The sequence below is a fragment of the Podarcis liolepis genome (assembly GCF_965112155.1).
Source record: "Podarcis liolepis genome assembly, chromosome: 2".
NCBI classification, from domain to species: domain Eukaryota; kingdom Metazoa; phylum Chordata; class Lepidosauria; order Squamata; family Lacertidae; genus Podarcis; species Podarcis liolepis.
In genome coordinates this window covers 119,964,251-119,983,969 of record NC_139555.1, presented here as the reverse complement: position 1 = coordinate 119,983,969, position 19,719 = coordinate 119,964,251, and the positions used below count along the sequence as shown (strand labels likewise).

General features: G+C 44.5%; 1 protein-coding gene across 1 annotated transcript; it reads left to right on the top strand.

Moving 5' to 3' along the window:
• Positions 1-9,341: 9,341 nt before the first annotated feature.
• LOC310700960 (vomeronasal type-2 receptor 26-like) lies at positions 9,342-17,617 on the top strand (the record flags this gene model as incomplete). Its single annotated transcript, XM_083490917.1, has 4 exons — positions 9,342-9,503; positions 11,023-11,244; positions 14,551-14,677; positions 16,680-17,617. The coding sequence occupies 4 exons, from the start codon at positions 9,342-9,344 to the stop codon at positions 17,582-17,584; spliced, it is 1,416 nt and encodes a 471-aa protein (XP_083347043.1). The 3' UTR covers positions 17,585-17,617.
• Between the last annotated feature and the right edge of the window lie 2,102 nt (positions 17,618-19,719).

Sequence of the window (19,719 nt, the reverse complement as noted above, 5' to 3'; positions counted from 1 at the left end):
CCTTTATTATGTAGAAACTACTTATTTCTTGCTGGGAATACGACTTGGAAAAATAATGTTTGACCAGCTGGTCAAACCCACAGTAGGGAGAGTCTTCATCACAACATCTATGTGGGATTTGAGTGTAGACTTCGTCAGCTTCATCAACCATGGTTTTGATTTCCAGCACTTCCACAGTATTCTTTCTTTCTCTCTTAGGGCAAATAAATGGACAAAATATGATAATTTTTATGCCTTTCTCTTTGCAATTAAGCAGTTTTGGGAGACAGCCTTTAATTGTTCCTATTTACAGAATACATTGTCAGTGAAAAGCTGGACAAGATGCAGAGAAAGGGAGGAACTGGAGATGCTGCCCCAAGACCATCTGGAAAGACTCTTATCTCTAAACAGCTACAGGATTTACAACACTGTCCAAGCTGTGGCCCGTTCCTTAAATGCTGTGTATTCCTCCAGATCAAAGTGGAGGTTGAAGGACAGTCTGGAAGTTCAAAGGTTGCAGCCATGGCAGGTATTTCCTTTCCCATCACTGACTTCTCAGCCAAACATGACAATCAATTGTACAATTCCAGAATGGTAGTCTTGGAGAACTTGGGGAATGTAGTGGGGAGGTGAAGTTTTGAAAACACCTTTGTGAAGTGCCCTGAATTGGATCCTTTCTATCCCCCATCAGATTATAGTCTCCTGGTATCAGTTCCTACCACTGGCCTAATCTCTTCTCTGCCTTGCAGTGGCCCATTCGACCCCCACCCCTCCATAAGAATTCCCTTGGGCAGGGAAGATGGCATTGCACAGGCTCTCTCTCCCAAAGCCTTCTTCCCTCCTGTTTAGGGTGATACTTTGGCACCTACTGAGCTCCACTGAGCTCTATCCTTTGTCCAAAGATTGTGTGTGTTGATGGAGCCTGTATTAAGTGCCTGAGCGACTCATGTTCTCATTACGATAAGAGTTTGAGATATAGGGACATTCATCATATATCTGGCGTATTTATATTCTGATTCCATTAATACGCAATGAGCTAAATTTTCCATTTCATATAGAATCTTGAATATTTTAATATGGAGCAGATAATACCTGCAATCATCATCTGAGGCCTTTCTTCATATGTCTCCTTCATGAGAAGTCTGAAGGGTGGCAACACAAGAATGTGCCTTTTCTGCAGTGGCTCCCCATTTGGAGAATGCTGTCTCCAGGGAGGTTTGTCTGGCACCTTCATTATACATCTTTTGGTGCCAGGCTGGAGTAACATGCAGCTCAGAACACAGAGGCAGTCAATTGTCAACTATTTATTCAAGAAAACCAGCATACAACTGAGCAACACTTCCCATTCGGTCTGACCCCTATAGAGCAGTTACCAGAACTGAAGGGACCTGCCTTCTGCCCTTTCTAAGGCACCTCTGGTCTCTGTTCTGCCCTTTTCATTATCCTGCACGTTCTTGGAGACTAGGGAGGAGGGGAGCCTGTTTCAGCAGGAGAGAAAGAGTCCTTGGATTCTCCAGCAGCCTCTTACCCCTCTCCTCTGCTTCAGCCTCACAGTCTGTACTGCTCCCCATCACCGGCTCTCCCTGCTCACTAAACCCTGTTGCCCCTTCAGCATCTAGCCCCTCATTGTAATCTTCTTCCTCTGACCTCTCCTCAGTCTCCCACCACCAATCCCCTGGCTCTGAGCCTTCCTCCCATGGGGATTCCCTTGAGGGCTCGCTGCCTGGTGCGTCCCACAATTCCTCAAACTGCCCAACCAGTCCCTGACACTCTGTAGCCAGTCCCAAATGAGAGCAGATCCAAGCATGAAATGTGCAGAGTTGAATAGTCAGTGTTGTTCCCCTGTTCAATATGCAGCCCTTTTCTCTGCCATTCTAGCTCCACTCTTTCCTGGGAGATGCCCAATTTTACAATTCTTCAGTTGACGGTGTGTATTTGGATGAGAATGGGGAACTGGCAGCTGACTTGGACATTGTGAACTGGGTGGTGTTTCCAAATCGGTCCCTCCTTAGAGAGAGGATTGGGAGCATCAATAGGCAGAAATCCCTAGACCTGAAGTGCACCATGGACCAGAATGCCACTGTGTGCCCCAAATGGCTCAACAAGGTGGGGGAAATAATTTGTTTTATTAGATTTCCCATCTGATAAGTTCAAATCATGTTTTGTGTCACACTGCCTTCAAATGCCTCCAGCATTCCTTGAAAATCTAACTCTGTATATGCATGAATCAGGTGCTATGGGAGTGTAATTTCAAGGTGGGTCTTTTAGTAACTAGATGATGTGGCCACTGGTTTCCCCCTTCCCCATCATATTTAAACCATTTAAAACTTAAAATATATAGGAGAGTGTGGTTTTTAGCAGCCTCAGTGCTGGCAATATTTCCTGAAATGCTCCTGTAAATCCATGTTCTATGCTGCAGTTTCCAGAAAAGTGTGCAATGGATTTGTTTGCAAAAAGAGATGGCCTCCTAACTTGAACCCTTCGAGGAAATTTAACCACCCCTCAACTTTTGCAGTTAGTTCGTTCCCCAACATGTGGCACCTAGCACCCCTTAAAAAAACACCAAGCATTATTTTCTGAATATGGTTTACCTGCGCTCCTGTATGTCTGCGGCTGTAATGCTGTGATGCTAAAAGGTTTTGTGACGCTTCCCGCTTGATCAAATATGTTTGTGCAAATACGTTTTTTTAAAACTGAAACTTACAATGAAATATAAAGTACTGGAAAAGAGGTGATGGGAAAACCTACTGGATGGCAGACTTGAGAGCTGTGGTTCTCAATCAAGCCCACGTTGATACTTTGGCCAAACCAACAGCAGATTCCACTTGATTCACTATGAACCTCAAATGAATAAAGTTTAGCTACCTCTGATTAATACAGTGATCATGACACGTTATCAAGTACAAGTCTATGCTTTAACAAACCAAACTGAAACACAGCTGAGCAACAGGGGAAAGAAAGTGGAAGAATCTTGGGTTTTGATCAAATAGGGAAACATTCTCATGAGAGGTTTTGCTGCAATGAAGCAGTATATAAATGTGGGCAAAGATAATTAATTAAGTAATACATTGCTATCATCCTTAACACATCAGCCTTAACGCGTTTTCCTTGATGCCCCTTTATGCTTAGCTCCTGCCTACTTCCAGGTGTGTGGAAAGTTGCCAGCCTGGATTCTTCAAGGTAGTTCAGGAAGGAATGCTGCTCTGCTGCTATGACTGCGTTCCCTGTGCGGAAGGAACAATGGCCACTCAGGAAGGTGGGTGACAGCAGCAGAAAGACCTGCCCTTGGGGAAGAGGACAAAGGACCTTTCGGGTGTCCGGGGTTTATTAAAGGGGAGTTCTAGGACTGATGCACTGCTACAACACAACTGGGCATTTCCCCCATTGGGTGTTCATACATGCTATATTGACACATTGAATGACAAGTGGAAGCCTACACAGAGTGGGAGAAAATCCTGAGATGTGGGAAATTGACATTACTTTGACGGTTAGTCAAACTTGGGACAAGAGGCACCATGAACTCTGGGGTGATTATCGGTCACAAATGTTTCATACAGTTGTGTCCAACAAGGTCCCTTTTGTGTGTCATCTTAGAAGCTTTTGGCCTCAGGACCTTTATCCTACCATTGACACCCTTTCAGGAAAGGGGTCACCATGCCTTAGAATTCTTTTATTCCTGTCAGAAATATTATTGAGGGCCTCCTGCATTGTGATTCCCTTAGTATGTGGAATCCACTCCCCAGTGTTTTTACCACCAATTGAAGACATTCCAGTTGCCTCAGGTTTTCCTGTCCCGTAATATCATTAATACCAATAAATGCCCTCCCTGGTTATATGTAATGATTTTTATTGAATATAGTTATGTTTTCTTTTAGTGGAGACCACTTTGGTATTACTTTTTGTTAAAGAAAAGCAGTACAGAAGGCAATAAAGTTGATATTCCTTGTGTTCATTCCAGATGCAGAGCATTGCACGAGGTGTCCAGAAGATCAGCATCCAAACAAGGCCAGAGATCAATGTTTCTACAAGATCATCACCTTCCTGGCTTATGAAGAACCTTTGGGGATCTTCCTTGCTTCCTTTGCCCTGTTCTTATCCTTAACCACGTGTGTTGTGCTAGTAATATTCATTATATTCCGAGAAACTCCCATAGTCAAAGCCAACAATAGAAACCTCTCCTATATCCTCCTCATCTCCCTCCTGCTTTCCTTTCTGTCCTCCTTGCTCTTCATTGGAAGGCCAAGGAAAGTGACCTGTCTTCTCCAACAAATGGCCTTCAGCATCCTCTTCTCGGTTGCCGTCTCTTCTTTGTTGGCAAAAACCATCACTGTGGTGCTGGCCTTCCTGGCCACAAAGCCAGGAAACACGATGAGGAGATGGCTGGGGAAGAGTCTGGCCAACTCCATTGTCATTTCCTGTTCCAGTGTCCAAGTTGTCATCTGCATCATCTGGCTGGGGGCCTCTCCTCCATTCCCAGAGTCTGACATGCATTCCCATTCCAGAGAGGTCATCCTACATTGCAATGAAGGATCTGTTGCCATGTTTTACGCTGTCCTTGGATACATGGGCTTCCTGGCCTCCATTTGCTTCACAGTGGCTTTTCTGGCCAGGAAGCTGCCTGGGGCCTTCAATGAAGCAAAGCTGATCACCTTCAGCATGCTGGTCTTCTGCAGCGTTTGGGTCTCCTTTGTGCCCTCCTATCTGAGCACAAAGGGGAAATACATGGTAGCTGTGCAGATTTTCTCTATCTTGGCTTCCAGTGCTGGGCTTCTGGGCTGCATCTTCATTCCCAAGTGCTACATTATTATACTGCGGCCAGATCTGAACCTGAGAGAGCACCTGGCAAGAAAAAACCTAAACAGGACATTTGATTCTTAGCTGTAAGGCTATCGCAGAATGAAGTAAAAAGCTCTACAAGAAAAGTTAGTACATGGAAGGACATTACTGGAAGTTTTGGCTTTGGACAGGACAGTGATGTTGATTTTAGGTAGTCAGGAAGGAGATGGGTGGTCTTTGGAGAAGTAAAGTTGTCAGACTCAGACTTAAAGAAAGGGGAACAGTTGGATGCATGTGAGGACCTCGTGTAGACAGGGCTTTTTTCAGTTGGAACTTAGAGGAACTCAATTCCGGCACCTCTCTTTCGGCTATTCCCATTCTAAGAGAAAGAAGGGTGAGTTCCAGCACCTCTCTTTCTAGAAAAATAGCACTGTATGTAGGCATGTCCTGGTATTTATGCTCACCAAAGGGAATGTGAACAATTTGACCATGTTTGGCAAAATGGAAAGTATAGAAGCTGGTGTTTCTGTGCGAAGAGGTTGTCTCCTCCTCAGAAATCGCTACATCTGGGCAGTATCAGCCTCTCTGGAAATGTATTTGCCACTTTGCATGTTTCAGTTTATATTGATTTCTGTTGCTCTTAGCTTCAGATTTGAATCTGGCAAATGTAGAATCCATGTGCCTCAGTGAAAAAAATACTACTTTGTATGCAGCTAGTGAACACCTAGGTTCAACTTGCAAAAAACAATTTTTAAGCCTCCTTTTCTGATGGATTCAAAACGTGTCTAAATGATTAAGCTTTACCTTTAATTGACTTCCTTTATATTGTATGTGGGCTGGAACTGGTCTGTGACCATAATAATAAATTCATTCATTCATTCATTCATTCATTCATTTGAGTGTCTTCTTCTTACTCTTCTTGCTCATACTCTTTGGCAGTTCCTGTATTTAAAAATACAAATGAAAATGGATTAGGACCTCTTCCAAAACATCTTTGAACAGAGGTAGCAGCACAGTAAGTGCAGCCTCTCTAGTCTCAAAGCCACTGTCAGCTCCCATCTTGGCCTCCAGTGCTGGGCCTTTAAGCTGCATCTCCGTGCCCAAGTGCAACATTATTGTGCTGAGGTCTGATCTGAATGCAAAGGCGTATTTAACAATAAACAGCCAAAACAAAAAAACACCACTTGGAGCTTTAAAGCACACACGTGTGCCCAGAAAGCATGGGGTGAGAGGTAAGCATGGCTAAGCCACTGGAGATGTCCAAAGGTTGTTTTTCAAAAAGTTGCTTGCATTGACTTCCAAACTCCCTTTCCAGAGTGCAGACGTGGAGTGTGACCTTCCCCACGTCATGCTTCACTTTCAGCCATGTTTGGAATCCAAAATTAATTCAGCAGTCTCTTCCCACCACACTTGCTTTCACCAGCTACACCTCTTGCTCTTCCTTCCCCTTCTCTTCTGGCCCAAGCCTTGAGGAACTGCTTTTTCAGCGGAGTTCACACAGAGAAGAGCTGCTCTGGTTAGAGAGAATAAGGGACTGAAGTCATGGAGGCATACTCTTGTCTGCTTAGAAGACATTCTGAGTTGGAATGAACTTTCTTCCAACTTGGCTGTCCCTCTAGGATAACTTCAAATGTAAGGCAGTCGGGTTGGGCCTGGCCTGAGCAAAAGTGACTCGCGGTTCAAGCAGTGGTGCCGACCTGGGCCCTATACTGTGGGTGTCCAGCACGTGTACAATGCCACAACATCTTTGGCTGGGGAGGGCGGGGTATAAATAAAATTGATTATGATTATGATGACATCGTACAGGCTTTAGCACAGGCCCAGGCCCCAACCCAGTTGCTACTGGGGCACTGGAGTGCCAGAAGTTAATTGGCAGTGGGCGGCCGTGGAAGGCACGTGGCGATAGGAGTACGGGGTGGAGGTCAAGCATCCACAGAACAAAAAATGTGGTTATCTGGGCTCCCAGGGTCCCCTAAAGTTGGTGCCCCTGAGTTCAAGTGAGGAGGGTCTGGCGTCTCAGAATTGGCAGCTAGAACTGGGAGTTTTCACAAACCTGTTTTTCTCCGAACTACTTCCCTTGCACATGAATATTAATTAACTGTTTAGGATGTTGTAGAGCTTCTTCTTCTTTCCTTTGTAATTATCAAAATCATAGTGATTTTCTTTCATCTTCTCAAGCAAGCTCCAGAGACTTCACAGATCGCAGTTGAGTGCACTGAAGTAAACATGAGAATCAAGAGCAATATGAGGCAACATCTTGCATTTGGAAAAGACTGGGGTATAAATGCCTTTTGTTCCAATGAGAATTTGGGTTGGAATTTAGGTTAGGTGAGTTGGATGATGAAGGTCTGAGGTTGACTTCCATCCCCTTCAAAACTGAAGCTGTAGTTGGACTCCATCCACATTAGGAAAGCAAAAAGAGTTTGGCTTCATCAAATAATTCTCTGAGATGAGCAGTCACAAGGAAGGGAGCTGTTCCAGAATGGGATTGCTACTGCTGTTGCTGTTGCTGATGCCTTATGTGGAATGTGGAGTGAAGGTGAAATGCCCCTTGACTCTGGAGAGAGATGAACTAGACCCATTCAGTTATTCCAGACCAGGAGACCACCTCATGAGCGGGCTCATCTCTGCCACACTGGCTACGTTTATTCCACACACTTTCAAGACGTCTCCCTCTACCAACTTTAGAGAGTAAGTCATTTTATGGAATGGGGTAAGAGATGTTCCTTTAGCTATCAAATTCATGCGTACCAATTCCCAGGCTAAAGGGGTTCATTCTTGGGTTTGCACTGTTTTTATCACTGATTTCAATTTAAGTGAGGAGAACCACACACTCAGAGGACCCCCAGAACACATCAAGATCACAAGACACTGTGATTCAAATGAAGTCACCCTAATTCTCACCTCTAATTCATGAAGGGGGCAGGGAGATAACAGTAAATGTGACCTGTCACATAATGTTTAAATAAATCATATATCATCAGGACACCACGTTCTTCGCTGTCCTTCATTCCAAGTGATCTGAACCATGTGTAAGTGTTTGGAACCTCTGGAATCTTGCATGAAACACTATTAACTGTAAAAACTTGTCACAAAAAGGCAGAACTGAATCTGATATATTGGTAGAATGCTGGATAATGATTGTGTGCTATGTACATTTTGCAGGAAAGCAGGAACATGGTACTGGCTATTCCTGTCCTTTTTGTTTGCCATTCGGCAGATCAACCAGAATCCCAGGCTCTTGCCCAACATCACACTGGGCTACAGCATCCATGATAACTTTTTTCATGGAAGGGAGACGTATGAAGCTTTGGCTGACCTGCTCTCTTCTGGGCAGGTGAATGTCCCAAACTTCAGCTGCGGGGAACAGAATCAGCCGCTCGCTGTTCTTGAAGGGGCTGACTCTGACTCTCAAAACTCCATCCTGATTTCCACCATGTTGGGCATCTATAAAATCCCACAGGTAAGAATGGAGAGGGGTCTAGCCTGTTTTCATACCACCTTTACTTTCCTTCCGTGTGTGTCAAATGCTGATTCTATGCACTTCACGCCCATTATGCTGGTAGCCATGCTACTAGAAATTGGAGTAAGTGGAAACATTTTTTTCTGAGCAAATTGTATTTTGTTTATTAATTCAAAACATTTACAACCCACCTTAGAGTTTAAAAATCTTGTTGTGGTGTACAGCAAAAATAGTAACACATCAATGATGCAAGATATGCAAAAGAAAATGAGGAAAACAGTAGTATATTAACAAATTTGAAAAACTGCTTTAAAATATTTCTAGAGACAGAAACAGAGTCCAATGTTATGTGTCAAGGAAAGCCCAGGGGAAAATATTTATCTTCACAATAAAATTATTTGTTATTCGTTTGATCCAAATATTGCAGCTTTGATCCAAAATAAAAACAATCTAACAATCTTCCTCTTCTTGCCAGGTCAATTATGCTTTTGTTTCCCGAGATCTGAATGACAAGAGGGAGTTTCCCTTTTTCTACAGGATGGTCCCCCAAGAAGATGCCCTGTACCCCGGAATTGTCAAGCTGCTCCTTCACTTCAACTGGACATTCATTGGTCTTCTGACTCAAGACACCGACAACGGAGAGAGATTCGTGAAGACCTTGACGCCTCTGCTCATAAAGAGTGGCATTTGCGTTGCCTTCTCAGAAGGCTTCATCCTAAAACTAGGCATTAACACATTGATCTACAGTAGATCTCAATTCATTGAGTGGGGACAAGTCAATGCATTTCTTTACTATGTAGAAAGCATTTATTTAACAGCGGGGCTCAAAATTGTGAAAGAGTTGATCGATGTTTTTAAAAAATCCACTGCAGGAAAAGTCTTGATCACAACAGCGATGTGGGACATCTCCATAACCCTAAAGTACAGTGGTTTAAATTACCAGCACATCCAAGGTATTTTTTCTTTTTTTCTTGTGAAAAATAATTGGGCACAACCTGATGACTTTAATCGCTTTTTCTTTGCTATCAAGAAGTTTTGGGAGGATAGCTTCCATTGTTCCTATGTAAAGCATGCATTGTCAGTGAAAGGCCGGACAAGATGCAGAGAGAGAGAAGATCTGAAGATGCTTCCTCAAGATGATCTGGAAAGAATCCTCTCTTCAGACAGTCACAGGATTTACAACACAGTCCATGCTGTGGCCCATTCCTTACATGTTGCATATTCCTCCAGATCTAAGTGGAGGTTGAAGGACAGTCTGGAAGTTCAAAGCCTACAGCCATGGCAGGTATTTCCCTTCCCATCACTGACATCTCTGCCAAATATGACAGTCCAGAATTATCATATTGGGGAAGGTCTGAGAACTTGGGGAATGTAGTGGGTGAAATTTATCAAACTGCTTTTTGAAGTGCTCTGAATTGTATCCTCTATGTGCCCCCCATACACAAAAGTCCCTCAGAGGACACTGCCCCTCTGGTAATGGACTCCAACCCCTCCCCTTTGGCCGCAGTGTCCCATTTGGAGCACGACCCCTAACCCCCAATGTAAGAATTCCCTTTGGCAAGAGAGATGGTGTTGCAGGCTCCCTCTCCCCATATGGCAGCGGTTTTCAACCAGTGAGCTGTGGCTCCTTTGGGGGCCTTGGATGGTTGATGGGGGAGCTGCAGGCAACACCAGTCGTTTTATTAAGGAAGCAGAGCAGAGAACAAGCAGAGACTTCTGAGAGATGCTCCACTTTAGCAAACAGTTGCTCAGATGTCTTACACCTCCCACTTCCCCACATTCCCTCTGTGTCAGGCACCTCCCTCTGTCTATGGGGAGCCCCTAGGGACCCTTTCTCTTTCTGCCTGGCTCCCTGCTCTGTGATATGCATCAGACACCTTGTTTTGGGACAGGGGGTGGGCTGATGGACTCTGTGGTGAGGCTGCCATGTCTGATTCCTGTCTGTGCTCTGTGCTGGGGCACCTGCTTGTTCCCCCCATTTCCTCATCCTCCAAGCTCCTAGTCTCTAGGTAAAGATAAAGGACCCCTGACAGTTAAGTCCAGTCGTGAATGACTCTGGGGTTGCGGCGCTCATCTCGCTTTACTGGCCAAGGGAGCCGACATTTATTTGCAGACAGTTTTTTCGTGTCATGTGGCCAGCATGACTAAGCTGCTTCTGGCAAACCAGAGTAGCGCATGGAAACACCTTTTACCTTCCCGCCAGAGCAGTACCTATTTATCTACTTGCACTTTGACGTGCTTTCGAACTGCGTCCCTAAGCAAATATACCCTGCATAAATTTCCATGTAAAAAGCTGAAGGTAAAAGACCTCTGGACAGTTAAGTCTAGTCAAAGGCGACTATATGGTTGTGGTGCTCCTTTCGCTTTTGGGCCGAGGGAGCAGGCGTTTGTCCACAGACAGCTTTCCAGGTCATGTGGCCAGCAGGACTAAAACGCTTCTGGTGCAATGGGGCACCGTGACGGAAACCAGAGCACACGGAAACACTGTTTATTTTCCCACCACAGTGGTACCTATTTATCTACTTGTACCAGCGTGCTTTTGAACTGCTAGGGTGGCAGGAGCTGGGACAGAGCTGCAGGGATTTGAACCGCCCAACCTTCCAACTGGTAAGTCTAAGAGGCTCAGTGGTTTAGACCACAGTGCCACCCACGTCCCTATAAATTTCAGTGTAGCCCACACTCAAAGCTACTTGAGTCTGCACCCAGATCCAAGTCAGAGGAGAGCCAGGAATTGAAAGGTCAGAGTTGGGTAGCCATTGTTGTTTCCCGTATTCCAAACACTGCCCTTTTCTCTGCCATTCTAGCTCCACCCTTTCCTGGGAAATGCCCAGTTTTACAATTCTTCCATGGACGGAGTGAATTTGGATGAGAACGGGGAAGTGGGAGCCGACTGGGACATCGTGAACTGGGTGCTGTTTCCCAATCGGACCTACCTTAGAGTGAGGTTCGGGAGCATCAAGAGTCAGGGATCCTCAGACCTAAAATGCGCCATTGATGCAGATGTGTTGCCCAAAAGGCTCAAAAAGGTGGGAGATACCGTCTATTGCATTTTATCTTATCTCTAATCATGGTCTCCTGCTGCGTGTGGGGCTGCCTTCAAATGCCTGTCAACATCAGCTTTGAACATTTTGGCAACCTAGCATGGAATCTCTGTCGAGCTGTGCGTATGTAGGAGTCAACTGTTCTGGAGTGCAATTTCCAGGGGGTTGCTTATTTTAGTAATTGGATGAGGTGGCCACGTTTTTTCATTACCATATTTAAATTGTCATGAACCCACATGCATTCATACTCACACTAAAGAGAGGTTTAGCCTGTCAGCATCAACATTCAGTATTTTGACAGTCTGTTGTTGCTTAGTCGTTTAGTCGTGTCCGACTCTTCGTGACCCCCTGGACCAGAGCACGCCAGGCACTCCTGTCTTCCACTGCCTCCCACAGTTTGGTCAGACTCATGTTTGTAGCTTCGAGAACACTGTCCAACCATCTCGTCCTCTGTCGTCCCCTTCTCCTTGTGCCCTCCATCTTTCCCAACATCAGGGTCTTTTCCAGGGAGTCTTCTCTTCTCATGAGGTGGCCAAAGTATTGGAGCCTCAGCTTCACGATCTGTCCTTCCAGTGAGCACTCAGGGCTGATTTCCTTAAGAATGGATACGTTTGATCTTCTTGCAGTCCATGGGACTCTCAAGAGTCTCCTCCAGCACCATAATTCAAAAGCATCAATTCTTCGGCGATCAGCCTTCTTTATGGTCCAGCTCTCACTTCCATACATCACTACTGGGAAAACCATGGCTTTAACTATACGGACCTTTGTTGGTAAGGTGATGTCTCTGCTTTTTAGGATGCTGTCTAGGTTTGCAATCGCCTTTCTCCCAAGAAGCAGGCGTCTTTTAATTTCATGACTGCTGTCACCATCTGCAGTGATCAAGGAGCCCAAGAAAGTAAAATATCTTACTGCCTCCATTTCTTCCCCTTCTATTTGCCAGGAGCTGATGGGACCAGTGGCCATGATCTTGGTTTTTTTTATGTTGAGCTTCAGACCATATTTTGCGCTCTCCTCTTTCACCCTCATTAAAAGGTTCTTTAATTCCTCCTCACTTTCTCCCATCAAGGTTGTGTCATCTGCATATCTGAGGTTGTTGATATTTCTTCCGGCGATTCATCCAGCCCAGCCTTTCGCATGATGAATTCTGCATATAAGTTAAATAAGCAGGGAGACAATATACAGCCTTGCCGTACTCCTTTCCCAATTTTGAACCAATCAGTTGTTCCATATCCAGTTCTAACTGCAGCTTCTTGTCCCACATAGAGATTTCTCAGGAGACAGATGAGGTGATCAGGCACTCCCATTTCTTTAAGAACTTGCCATAGTTTGCTGTGGTCGACACAGTCAAAGGCTTTTGCATAGTCAATGAAGCAGAAGTAGATGTCTTTCTGGAACTCTGTAGCTTTCTCCATAATCCAGCACATGTTTGCAATTTGGTCTCTGGTTCCTCTGCCCCTTCAAAATCCAGCTTGCACTTCTGGGAGTTCTCGGTCCACATACTGCTTAAGCCTGCCTTGTAGAATTTTAAGCATAACCTTGCTAGCGTGTGAAATGAGTGCAATTGTGCGGTAGTTGGAGCATTCTTTGGCACTTCCCTTCTTTGGGATTGGGATGTAGACTGATCTTCTCCAATCCTCTGGCCACTGCTGAGTTTTCCAAATTTGCTGGCATATTGAGTGCAGCACCTTAACAGCACCATCTTTTAAAATTATAAATAGTTCAGCTGGAATACCATCACTTCCACTGGCCTTGTTATTAGCAGTGCTTTCTAAGGCCCATTTGACTTCACTCTCCAGGATGTCTGGCTCAAGGTCAGCAACCACACTACCTGGGGTATACGAGACATCCATTTCTTTCTGGTATAGTTCCTCTGTGTATTCTTGCCACCTCTTCTTGATGTCTTCTGCTTCTGTTAGGTCCTTTCCACTTTTGTCTTTTATTATGGAAATCTTTGTACGAAATGTTCCTTTCATATCTCCAATTTTCTGGAACAGATCTCTGGTTTTTCCCATTCTATTGTTTTCCTCTATTTCTTTGCATTGCTCGTTTAAGAAGGCCTTCTTGTCTCTCCTTGCTATTTTTTGGAAATCTGCATTCAATTTTCTGTATCTTTCACTATCTCCCTCGCATTTTGCTTGCCTTCTCCCTCTCACTATTTGTAAGGCCTCGTTGGACAGCCACTTTGCTTTCTTGCATTTCCTTTTCATTGGGATGGTTTTAATTGCTGCCTGCTGTATAATGTTACGAGCCTCCATCCATAGTTCTTCAGGCACTCTGTCCACCAAATCTAAATCCTTAAACCTGTTCCTCACTTCCACTGTGTATTCATAAGGGATTTGACTTAGATTGTATCTTACCGGCCCAGTGGATTTTCCTACTTTCTTCAGTTTAAGCTTGAATTTTGCTATAAGAAGCTGATGATCTGAGCCACAGTCAGCTCCAGGTCTTGTTTTTGCTGACTGTATAGAGCTTCTCCATCTTTGGCTGCAGAGAATATAATCAATCTGATTTCGATGTTGCCCATCTGGTGATGTCCATGTGTAGGGTCGTCTCTTGTATTGTTGGAAAAGAGTGTTTGTGATGACCAGAAACCCACAATAAGAGCAAGGAACAATTGAACTGGAAGGGTATAACTGTCCTTAAGCGTCTGTATGTTGGTCCTTGAGTATTCTGGATAAGTTCTGTTGGAGATTGTAGTGCCAACTGACTAACAGAGCCAACTGCCTACTGGGAAATTTGGGGGTTTCAATAGTATTCTTCTTCATAGAGAAGGGAAAGGGCTTTGAAATGAAGAAGTCCTGCATATTTCTCACCTTGCCCATCCTAGTATGAAGATAACTAAAACTGGGCAAAATCCTGTTTGCATTCCATCCTGGTGTGCATGAAAGACTGCGATAGTGAGCCATTTCCCACATTTCTTCATCTATCCCACTTGGCTGCCCTGACACTGTGCAGCCTGGCTGCTTCACTTCACACCAGCTGCAGCTTCCAGATTTTCTTCATGAGTAGCCCCACAATAGTAGAACCAGAAGGTTAGCAGAGCATGGATAACTGAGAGCAGCCTAATCCTAACCAGGAACATCCTAGGCTAGCCAACCGGCCAAAGCTAGAAATGCACATTCAGTACCACTTGGGCCACCTGGACCTCCAACAACTACCCAATTGCTATGGTCTTTTCAGCCTTATGCTTAGTTGCAAGGTCCACGTGAGAATCCTGGGCCTTCCCAAGCCTCTGTCTCATTTCCATAGGGGAAAAAAATAGGGGCCTAACACAATTTCTTTGCTGCTTAGACCTTGCCTCCTTCCAAGTGTGTGGAAAGTTGCAGCCCTGGATTGGTCAAACGTGTTCAGGAAGGAATGCCACTCTGCTGCTATGATTGCGTTCCCTGTGCAGAAGGGACCATCTCCACTCAGGAAGGTGGGTGACGCCAGCAGAAAGGGCTGCCCTTGGGGAAGAGGAAATCGCTTCATTCTGATATACAGAGGAAAATTTAGAACGGATGATAACTCCAATACAGATTGGAGAAGTGTTAACAGAAGTCAGCAGTGTGATGCATAAGCAAAAACAGCTCATGCTGTTCTAGACTGCATCAACAGAAGTCTAGTGTCCAGATCAAGGAAAATAATAGCAATGGTCCATTCTACCTTGGTCAGACCCAACCTGGAATATTGTGTCCAGTTCTGGGTGTTAAAATATAAAAAGGATATGGAGAAGCAGGAACATGTGCAGAGTAGGCCGACCCAGACAATAAAGGCTCTGGAAAGGAACGGTTGAGGGAGTTGGGTCTGTTTAACCTGGATAAGAGGAAAGTGAAAGGAGATGTGATTGCCATCTTCTTCTTTTTAAAATATGTCTTTATTGATTTTTCAATATCGTTCCAATAGCAGCATCATTAAAAGAATACCAATTTCATCAAATTAATACAATTATTAATGCCAATGATTCCAATCTCAAATTATACAATTTAATCAAACTGGCCTTCCGCGTGCTAGAATTGATGGCTTCATTTTTCCACCTTTTTAATGTGTTCCAAAAGCTTAATAATATCCATTACATTACATTCAGAAATAATAATCCCTTATATAACAGCTATAATCTTGTGATTTCATTCATGTTGGTATATTAGGTAATTTAAAGTTTCAAGTGAGGAACTCTAACTGTAATCCCTGTTCCTTCCTGTGTGGGACAGTTTGTTTTCTATGATGTTTTCCTGTCCATATATGGTGTTATATTCTTCATTCCTACAACTGTTGATAGTTCCCATCATCCCTCGGGAGAAGAGGTTATATCACAGTTTCTAAAAGTCACTGCATCACTTCATCCCATGATTTGGCTTCCAGTAAACAAGCCAGCTTAACCATTTTCCAGCCTAGGAAGAATGGTCTGAATCCAGACTGCAAATAGTTAATCCAAAAGCTTCTATTCCTGGAGCTGGCAGACTCCTTTCTTCCCTGTCGCTCATTTGTGGCCAGTTGTCCTTATATCAAACACATTCCTTGGTGGAAAATGGAGGTTAGGGAGGACTTTTCTCCATATTTTCAAAGTATAGCATTCCCACCCTTTCCCTCTCAGTTCCTTTCTCCCACACACGCAGCCCCAGTTTTGTTACATTCCATATTTACATTCCATTTTCTTCCTTTATCACTTGTACTCCAATTAAAAAAGCCCTTTAGCAGGATAACCTGTGCTTCCAGGAACAGGATTGGGGGGTCACGGCAGCCGGGTTGCTCCATAAACCCAGTGCCTTTGCCTGTCTTTGCATTCCATGGGGAAGCAAGTGCCAGACTGCCAGGCAAGCTGCGGGTGAGAGCAAGGTTCCTCTTTCAACTGAAGAGGAAAGCAGAAAATGCAATTCAGCCATCATTCTCTGATTATCTCCATCTGTCTTCCTCTGTGGTGTTGGGAGAGACAACCATCCCCTGGCGCCCAAGAAACAGGAAGCCTGTTATAGCCATCTTCAAATATCTAAAGGGCTGTCACATTGTTTTCTCCTGTTCCAGTGGGTAGCACCTGAACCAATGTCTTCAAGTTACAAGAAAGGAGATACTGACTAAACATCAGGAAAAACTCCCTCTGAAAATGATGGACTCTCCTCCCTTGGAGGTTATTAAGCAGATGTTGGATGGCCTCTGCCCTGGATGCTTTAGTAAAGATTTGTGCGTTGCAAGGGGGTGGATTAGATGACCCTTAGGCCATGCTCCCCCTATTGTGGCATCCCCACCAATGGATGGCATACAAGCTGCCTCAAGTAGTCCATTATCATTGACATTATTTATATTGATTCCTGATGTCCTGAGTCATATACAATTATTTTTATTGGATATATTTATATGTTCTTCTAGTGGGAACTACTTTGGTATCACTGTCTGCAAATGCAGGGTAGAGGATATATGGTTGATATTATGCTTGTTTTTTCCAGATGCTGAACGTTGCACCAGGTGTCCAGAAGATCAACATCCAAACAAGGCCAGAGATCAATGTCTCCCCAAGAATATCACCTTCCTGGCTTATGAAGAACATTTGGGGGTTCTCCTGTCTTCCTTGGCCATCTTTCTATCCCTAATGGCAGGCTTTGTGTTAGGAATCCTCATTAAGTACAAGGAAACTCCCATAGTCAAAGCCAATAACAGGGACCTCTCTTATATCCTCCTTGTTTCCCTCCTGCTTTCCTTTCTGTCCTCCTTCCTCTTCATTGGCAGGCCAAGGAAAGCCACCTGTCTTCTCCGACAAATGGCCTTCAGCATCATCTTCTCAGTTGCCATCTCTTCTGTGTTGGCAAAAACCATCACTGTGGTGCTGGCCTTCCTGGCCACAAAACCAGGAAACGCAATGAGGAGATGGCTGGGGAAGAGTCTGGCCAGCTCCATTGTCATTTCCTGTTCCAGTGTCCAAGTTGCCATCTGCATCATCTGGCTGGGAATCTCTCCACCCTTCCCAGAGTCTGACATGAGCTCCCAGGCTGGAGAGATCATCCTACAGTGCAATGAAGGGTCTATTGCCATGTTTTACGCTGCCCTTGGCTACATGGGCTTCCTGGCCTCCATCTGCTTCACAGTGGCTTTCTTAGCTAGGAAGTTGCCTGGGGCCTTCAATGAAGCAAAGCTGATCACCTTCAGCATGCTGGTCTTCTGCAGTGTTTGGGTCTCCTTTGTGCCCTCCTATCTGAGCACCAAGGGGAAATACATGGTAGCCGTGCAGATCTTCTCTATCTTGGCTTCCAGTGCTGGGCTTCTGGGCTGCATCTTCTTTCCCAAGTGCTACATAATTATAGTCAGGCCTGATCTGAACACAAAGGAGCATCTGACAACAAAAGCTGATTCTTAAATTACTCTTGTTGTCCACCACAGCAATGATTAAAAAGACATACTTGCCTTGCAAATGTAGCTTCTTAAATTTAAATCTTTCTTCCTGTCACAGAAATCATGAATGTTGAAAATGAATTCATAATAGTTCTGCAATGGCTATACGTTTTTTGGGCATAGCATTTTACATTGTTTCATCACAGGCTCATCCCGCTATTTTATTGACCAACCATACTAGTCTTTATGCTTTCTCATATTTTCCAGAGGTTCACTATGAATACGTTTACACAAAGCCACTCCCGACCTAAAGAGGGGGGGGGGTTGCGAGCTCACTCCCCTGTCTACAATCTCACGGGGCTGGCGCCAGCCCCGCGGCACTCAGGGATTCCCCAGTCTCATTAATATTCATCACCCTCAGCACCAGCCAATCGGCTGGCGCTAGGGGCGGGCTTACTAGGTCCTCTTAAGGTTGGGGCAGCCCTGGCTCGCCCCTTTTCTTTCCTACAGCAGCTGCGGTTTCCCACCCACCCGCCCTCTAGGTTTGCATTCGGACTTTGCTATGGGCTTCGGCTGGTCGCTGGAAGGGGACTGGTAGGAGTTTTTCCATTTGGCTAATTGGCTGTATTTTGAAGCCACTTGGTTTTTTCGCCTACCTCATAGCAAAACTTCACAACTCCTTGGTTTTGGTGGTTAGGCATTGGCAGGGGTATTGTTATGCAAATGAAGTCGGGGGGGGGAGGAAAGCTATCACCTCCCCCAAATCTTGAAGGGTAGTTTGTTAAAGGACTCCGGGGGGGGCGTCGCCTCGTCCGAAACCTACGGAGGCTAGGGCCTAAAGCGCACTCCCGAGCAGTAACCCCTCGGGGAGCGCCTAGGGATGTGCATCTCAGGGGCTCCCCCTGTTGGTGCTTAACCCTTCCCGGTTAGACCGGATAGTCTGTTAGGGCCAATGCCTAAGGCCAATACCGCTCTTACCTGTAATCAATAAAGTTGTGGCCATTTTTGCCCATTAACCTAAATTCTGGTGTCCGGTGTCTTTATTTACTCCATCTGTGGGAGGGGGCGGCAATCGCCACGCAATCTTATTTTCTGTCACATAATATTTAATGGAGGCATGGCTGCAAATCCATATTTGGGTTTCAAAGAACCAGTGACACTTATTTTGTTAGAGGGGGATTTCCCACTGATGGCAGATGAACAGAAGACTGTGACACCATGAGACCGGTGTAAAACCAAATCAAATAAAGGTTTTATTTCAAAACAACAAACAGCAAAGCTTGTGGGTGTTTTTCCTGGAGGCAAAGTTCCAACTGCAGCTTTTCTCCTTTTGCAGTCATGGCCAGCTGTAGCCAATCAGCCCAGAGCTCACAAAAACTGTTCTTAAAGGTATAAACATCTTTACTGTTTCAGTGCAGAATGACTCCCAACATATTTGTGTGGTAGTTAGACTGTTGGTAGTCAGACTTTCACCCCTTCTTCTAAAAGGCCTTTCTTTTTATGTGTTGCATAAGAAGAGAAGAAGAGTTTGGATTTGATATCCCGCTTTATCACTACCCGAAGGAGTCTCAAAGCGGCCAACATTCTCCTTTCCCTTCCTCCCCCACAACAAACACTCTGTGAGGTGAGTGGGGCTGAGAGACTTCAGAGAAGTGTCCTGTTGCAGCTTGGAATGTAACTGATTGTTCTGTGAATAATATCTCATGCATGAATTTCTCACAAGAAAATTCAGTTTATTTTTCTGCATCTGAGGTGATCCTTATCACGAGAAACTTTACAGTGCTGCTTGATTTAGTGTTATTTTCTTCTCATGTTCTAATTAAAATCCAGCCATTATAACTCAATTTTACATTAAAAAATTAAAAAATTGTCCAGTAGCACCTTACAGACCAACTAAGTTTGTTCTTGGTATAAGCTTATGTGTGTATGCACACTTCTTCAGATACACTGAAACAGAAGTCTTCTTACCATAACGTTTGTGAAGGAAAATACAGATATTAATTCTATCTAAAATGAAGAGCAAGCCATATCTCAAAGTTTAACATGTTTTAAATGGCATTTTGCAATAGGGAATAAATTATTCCTGCCATGTTTATTCCCCACTCCAATAGCCCTCCCATTGTGCTATATATATCTCTGTAAATAATGTATCCGTGCCTC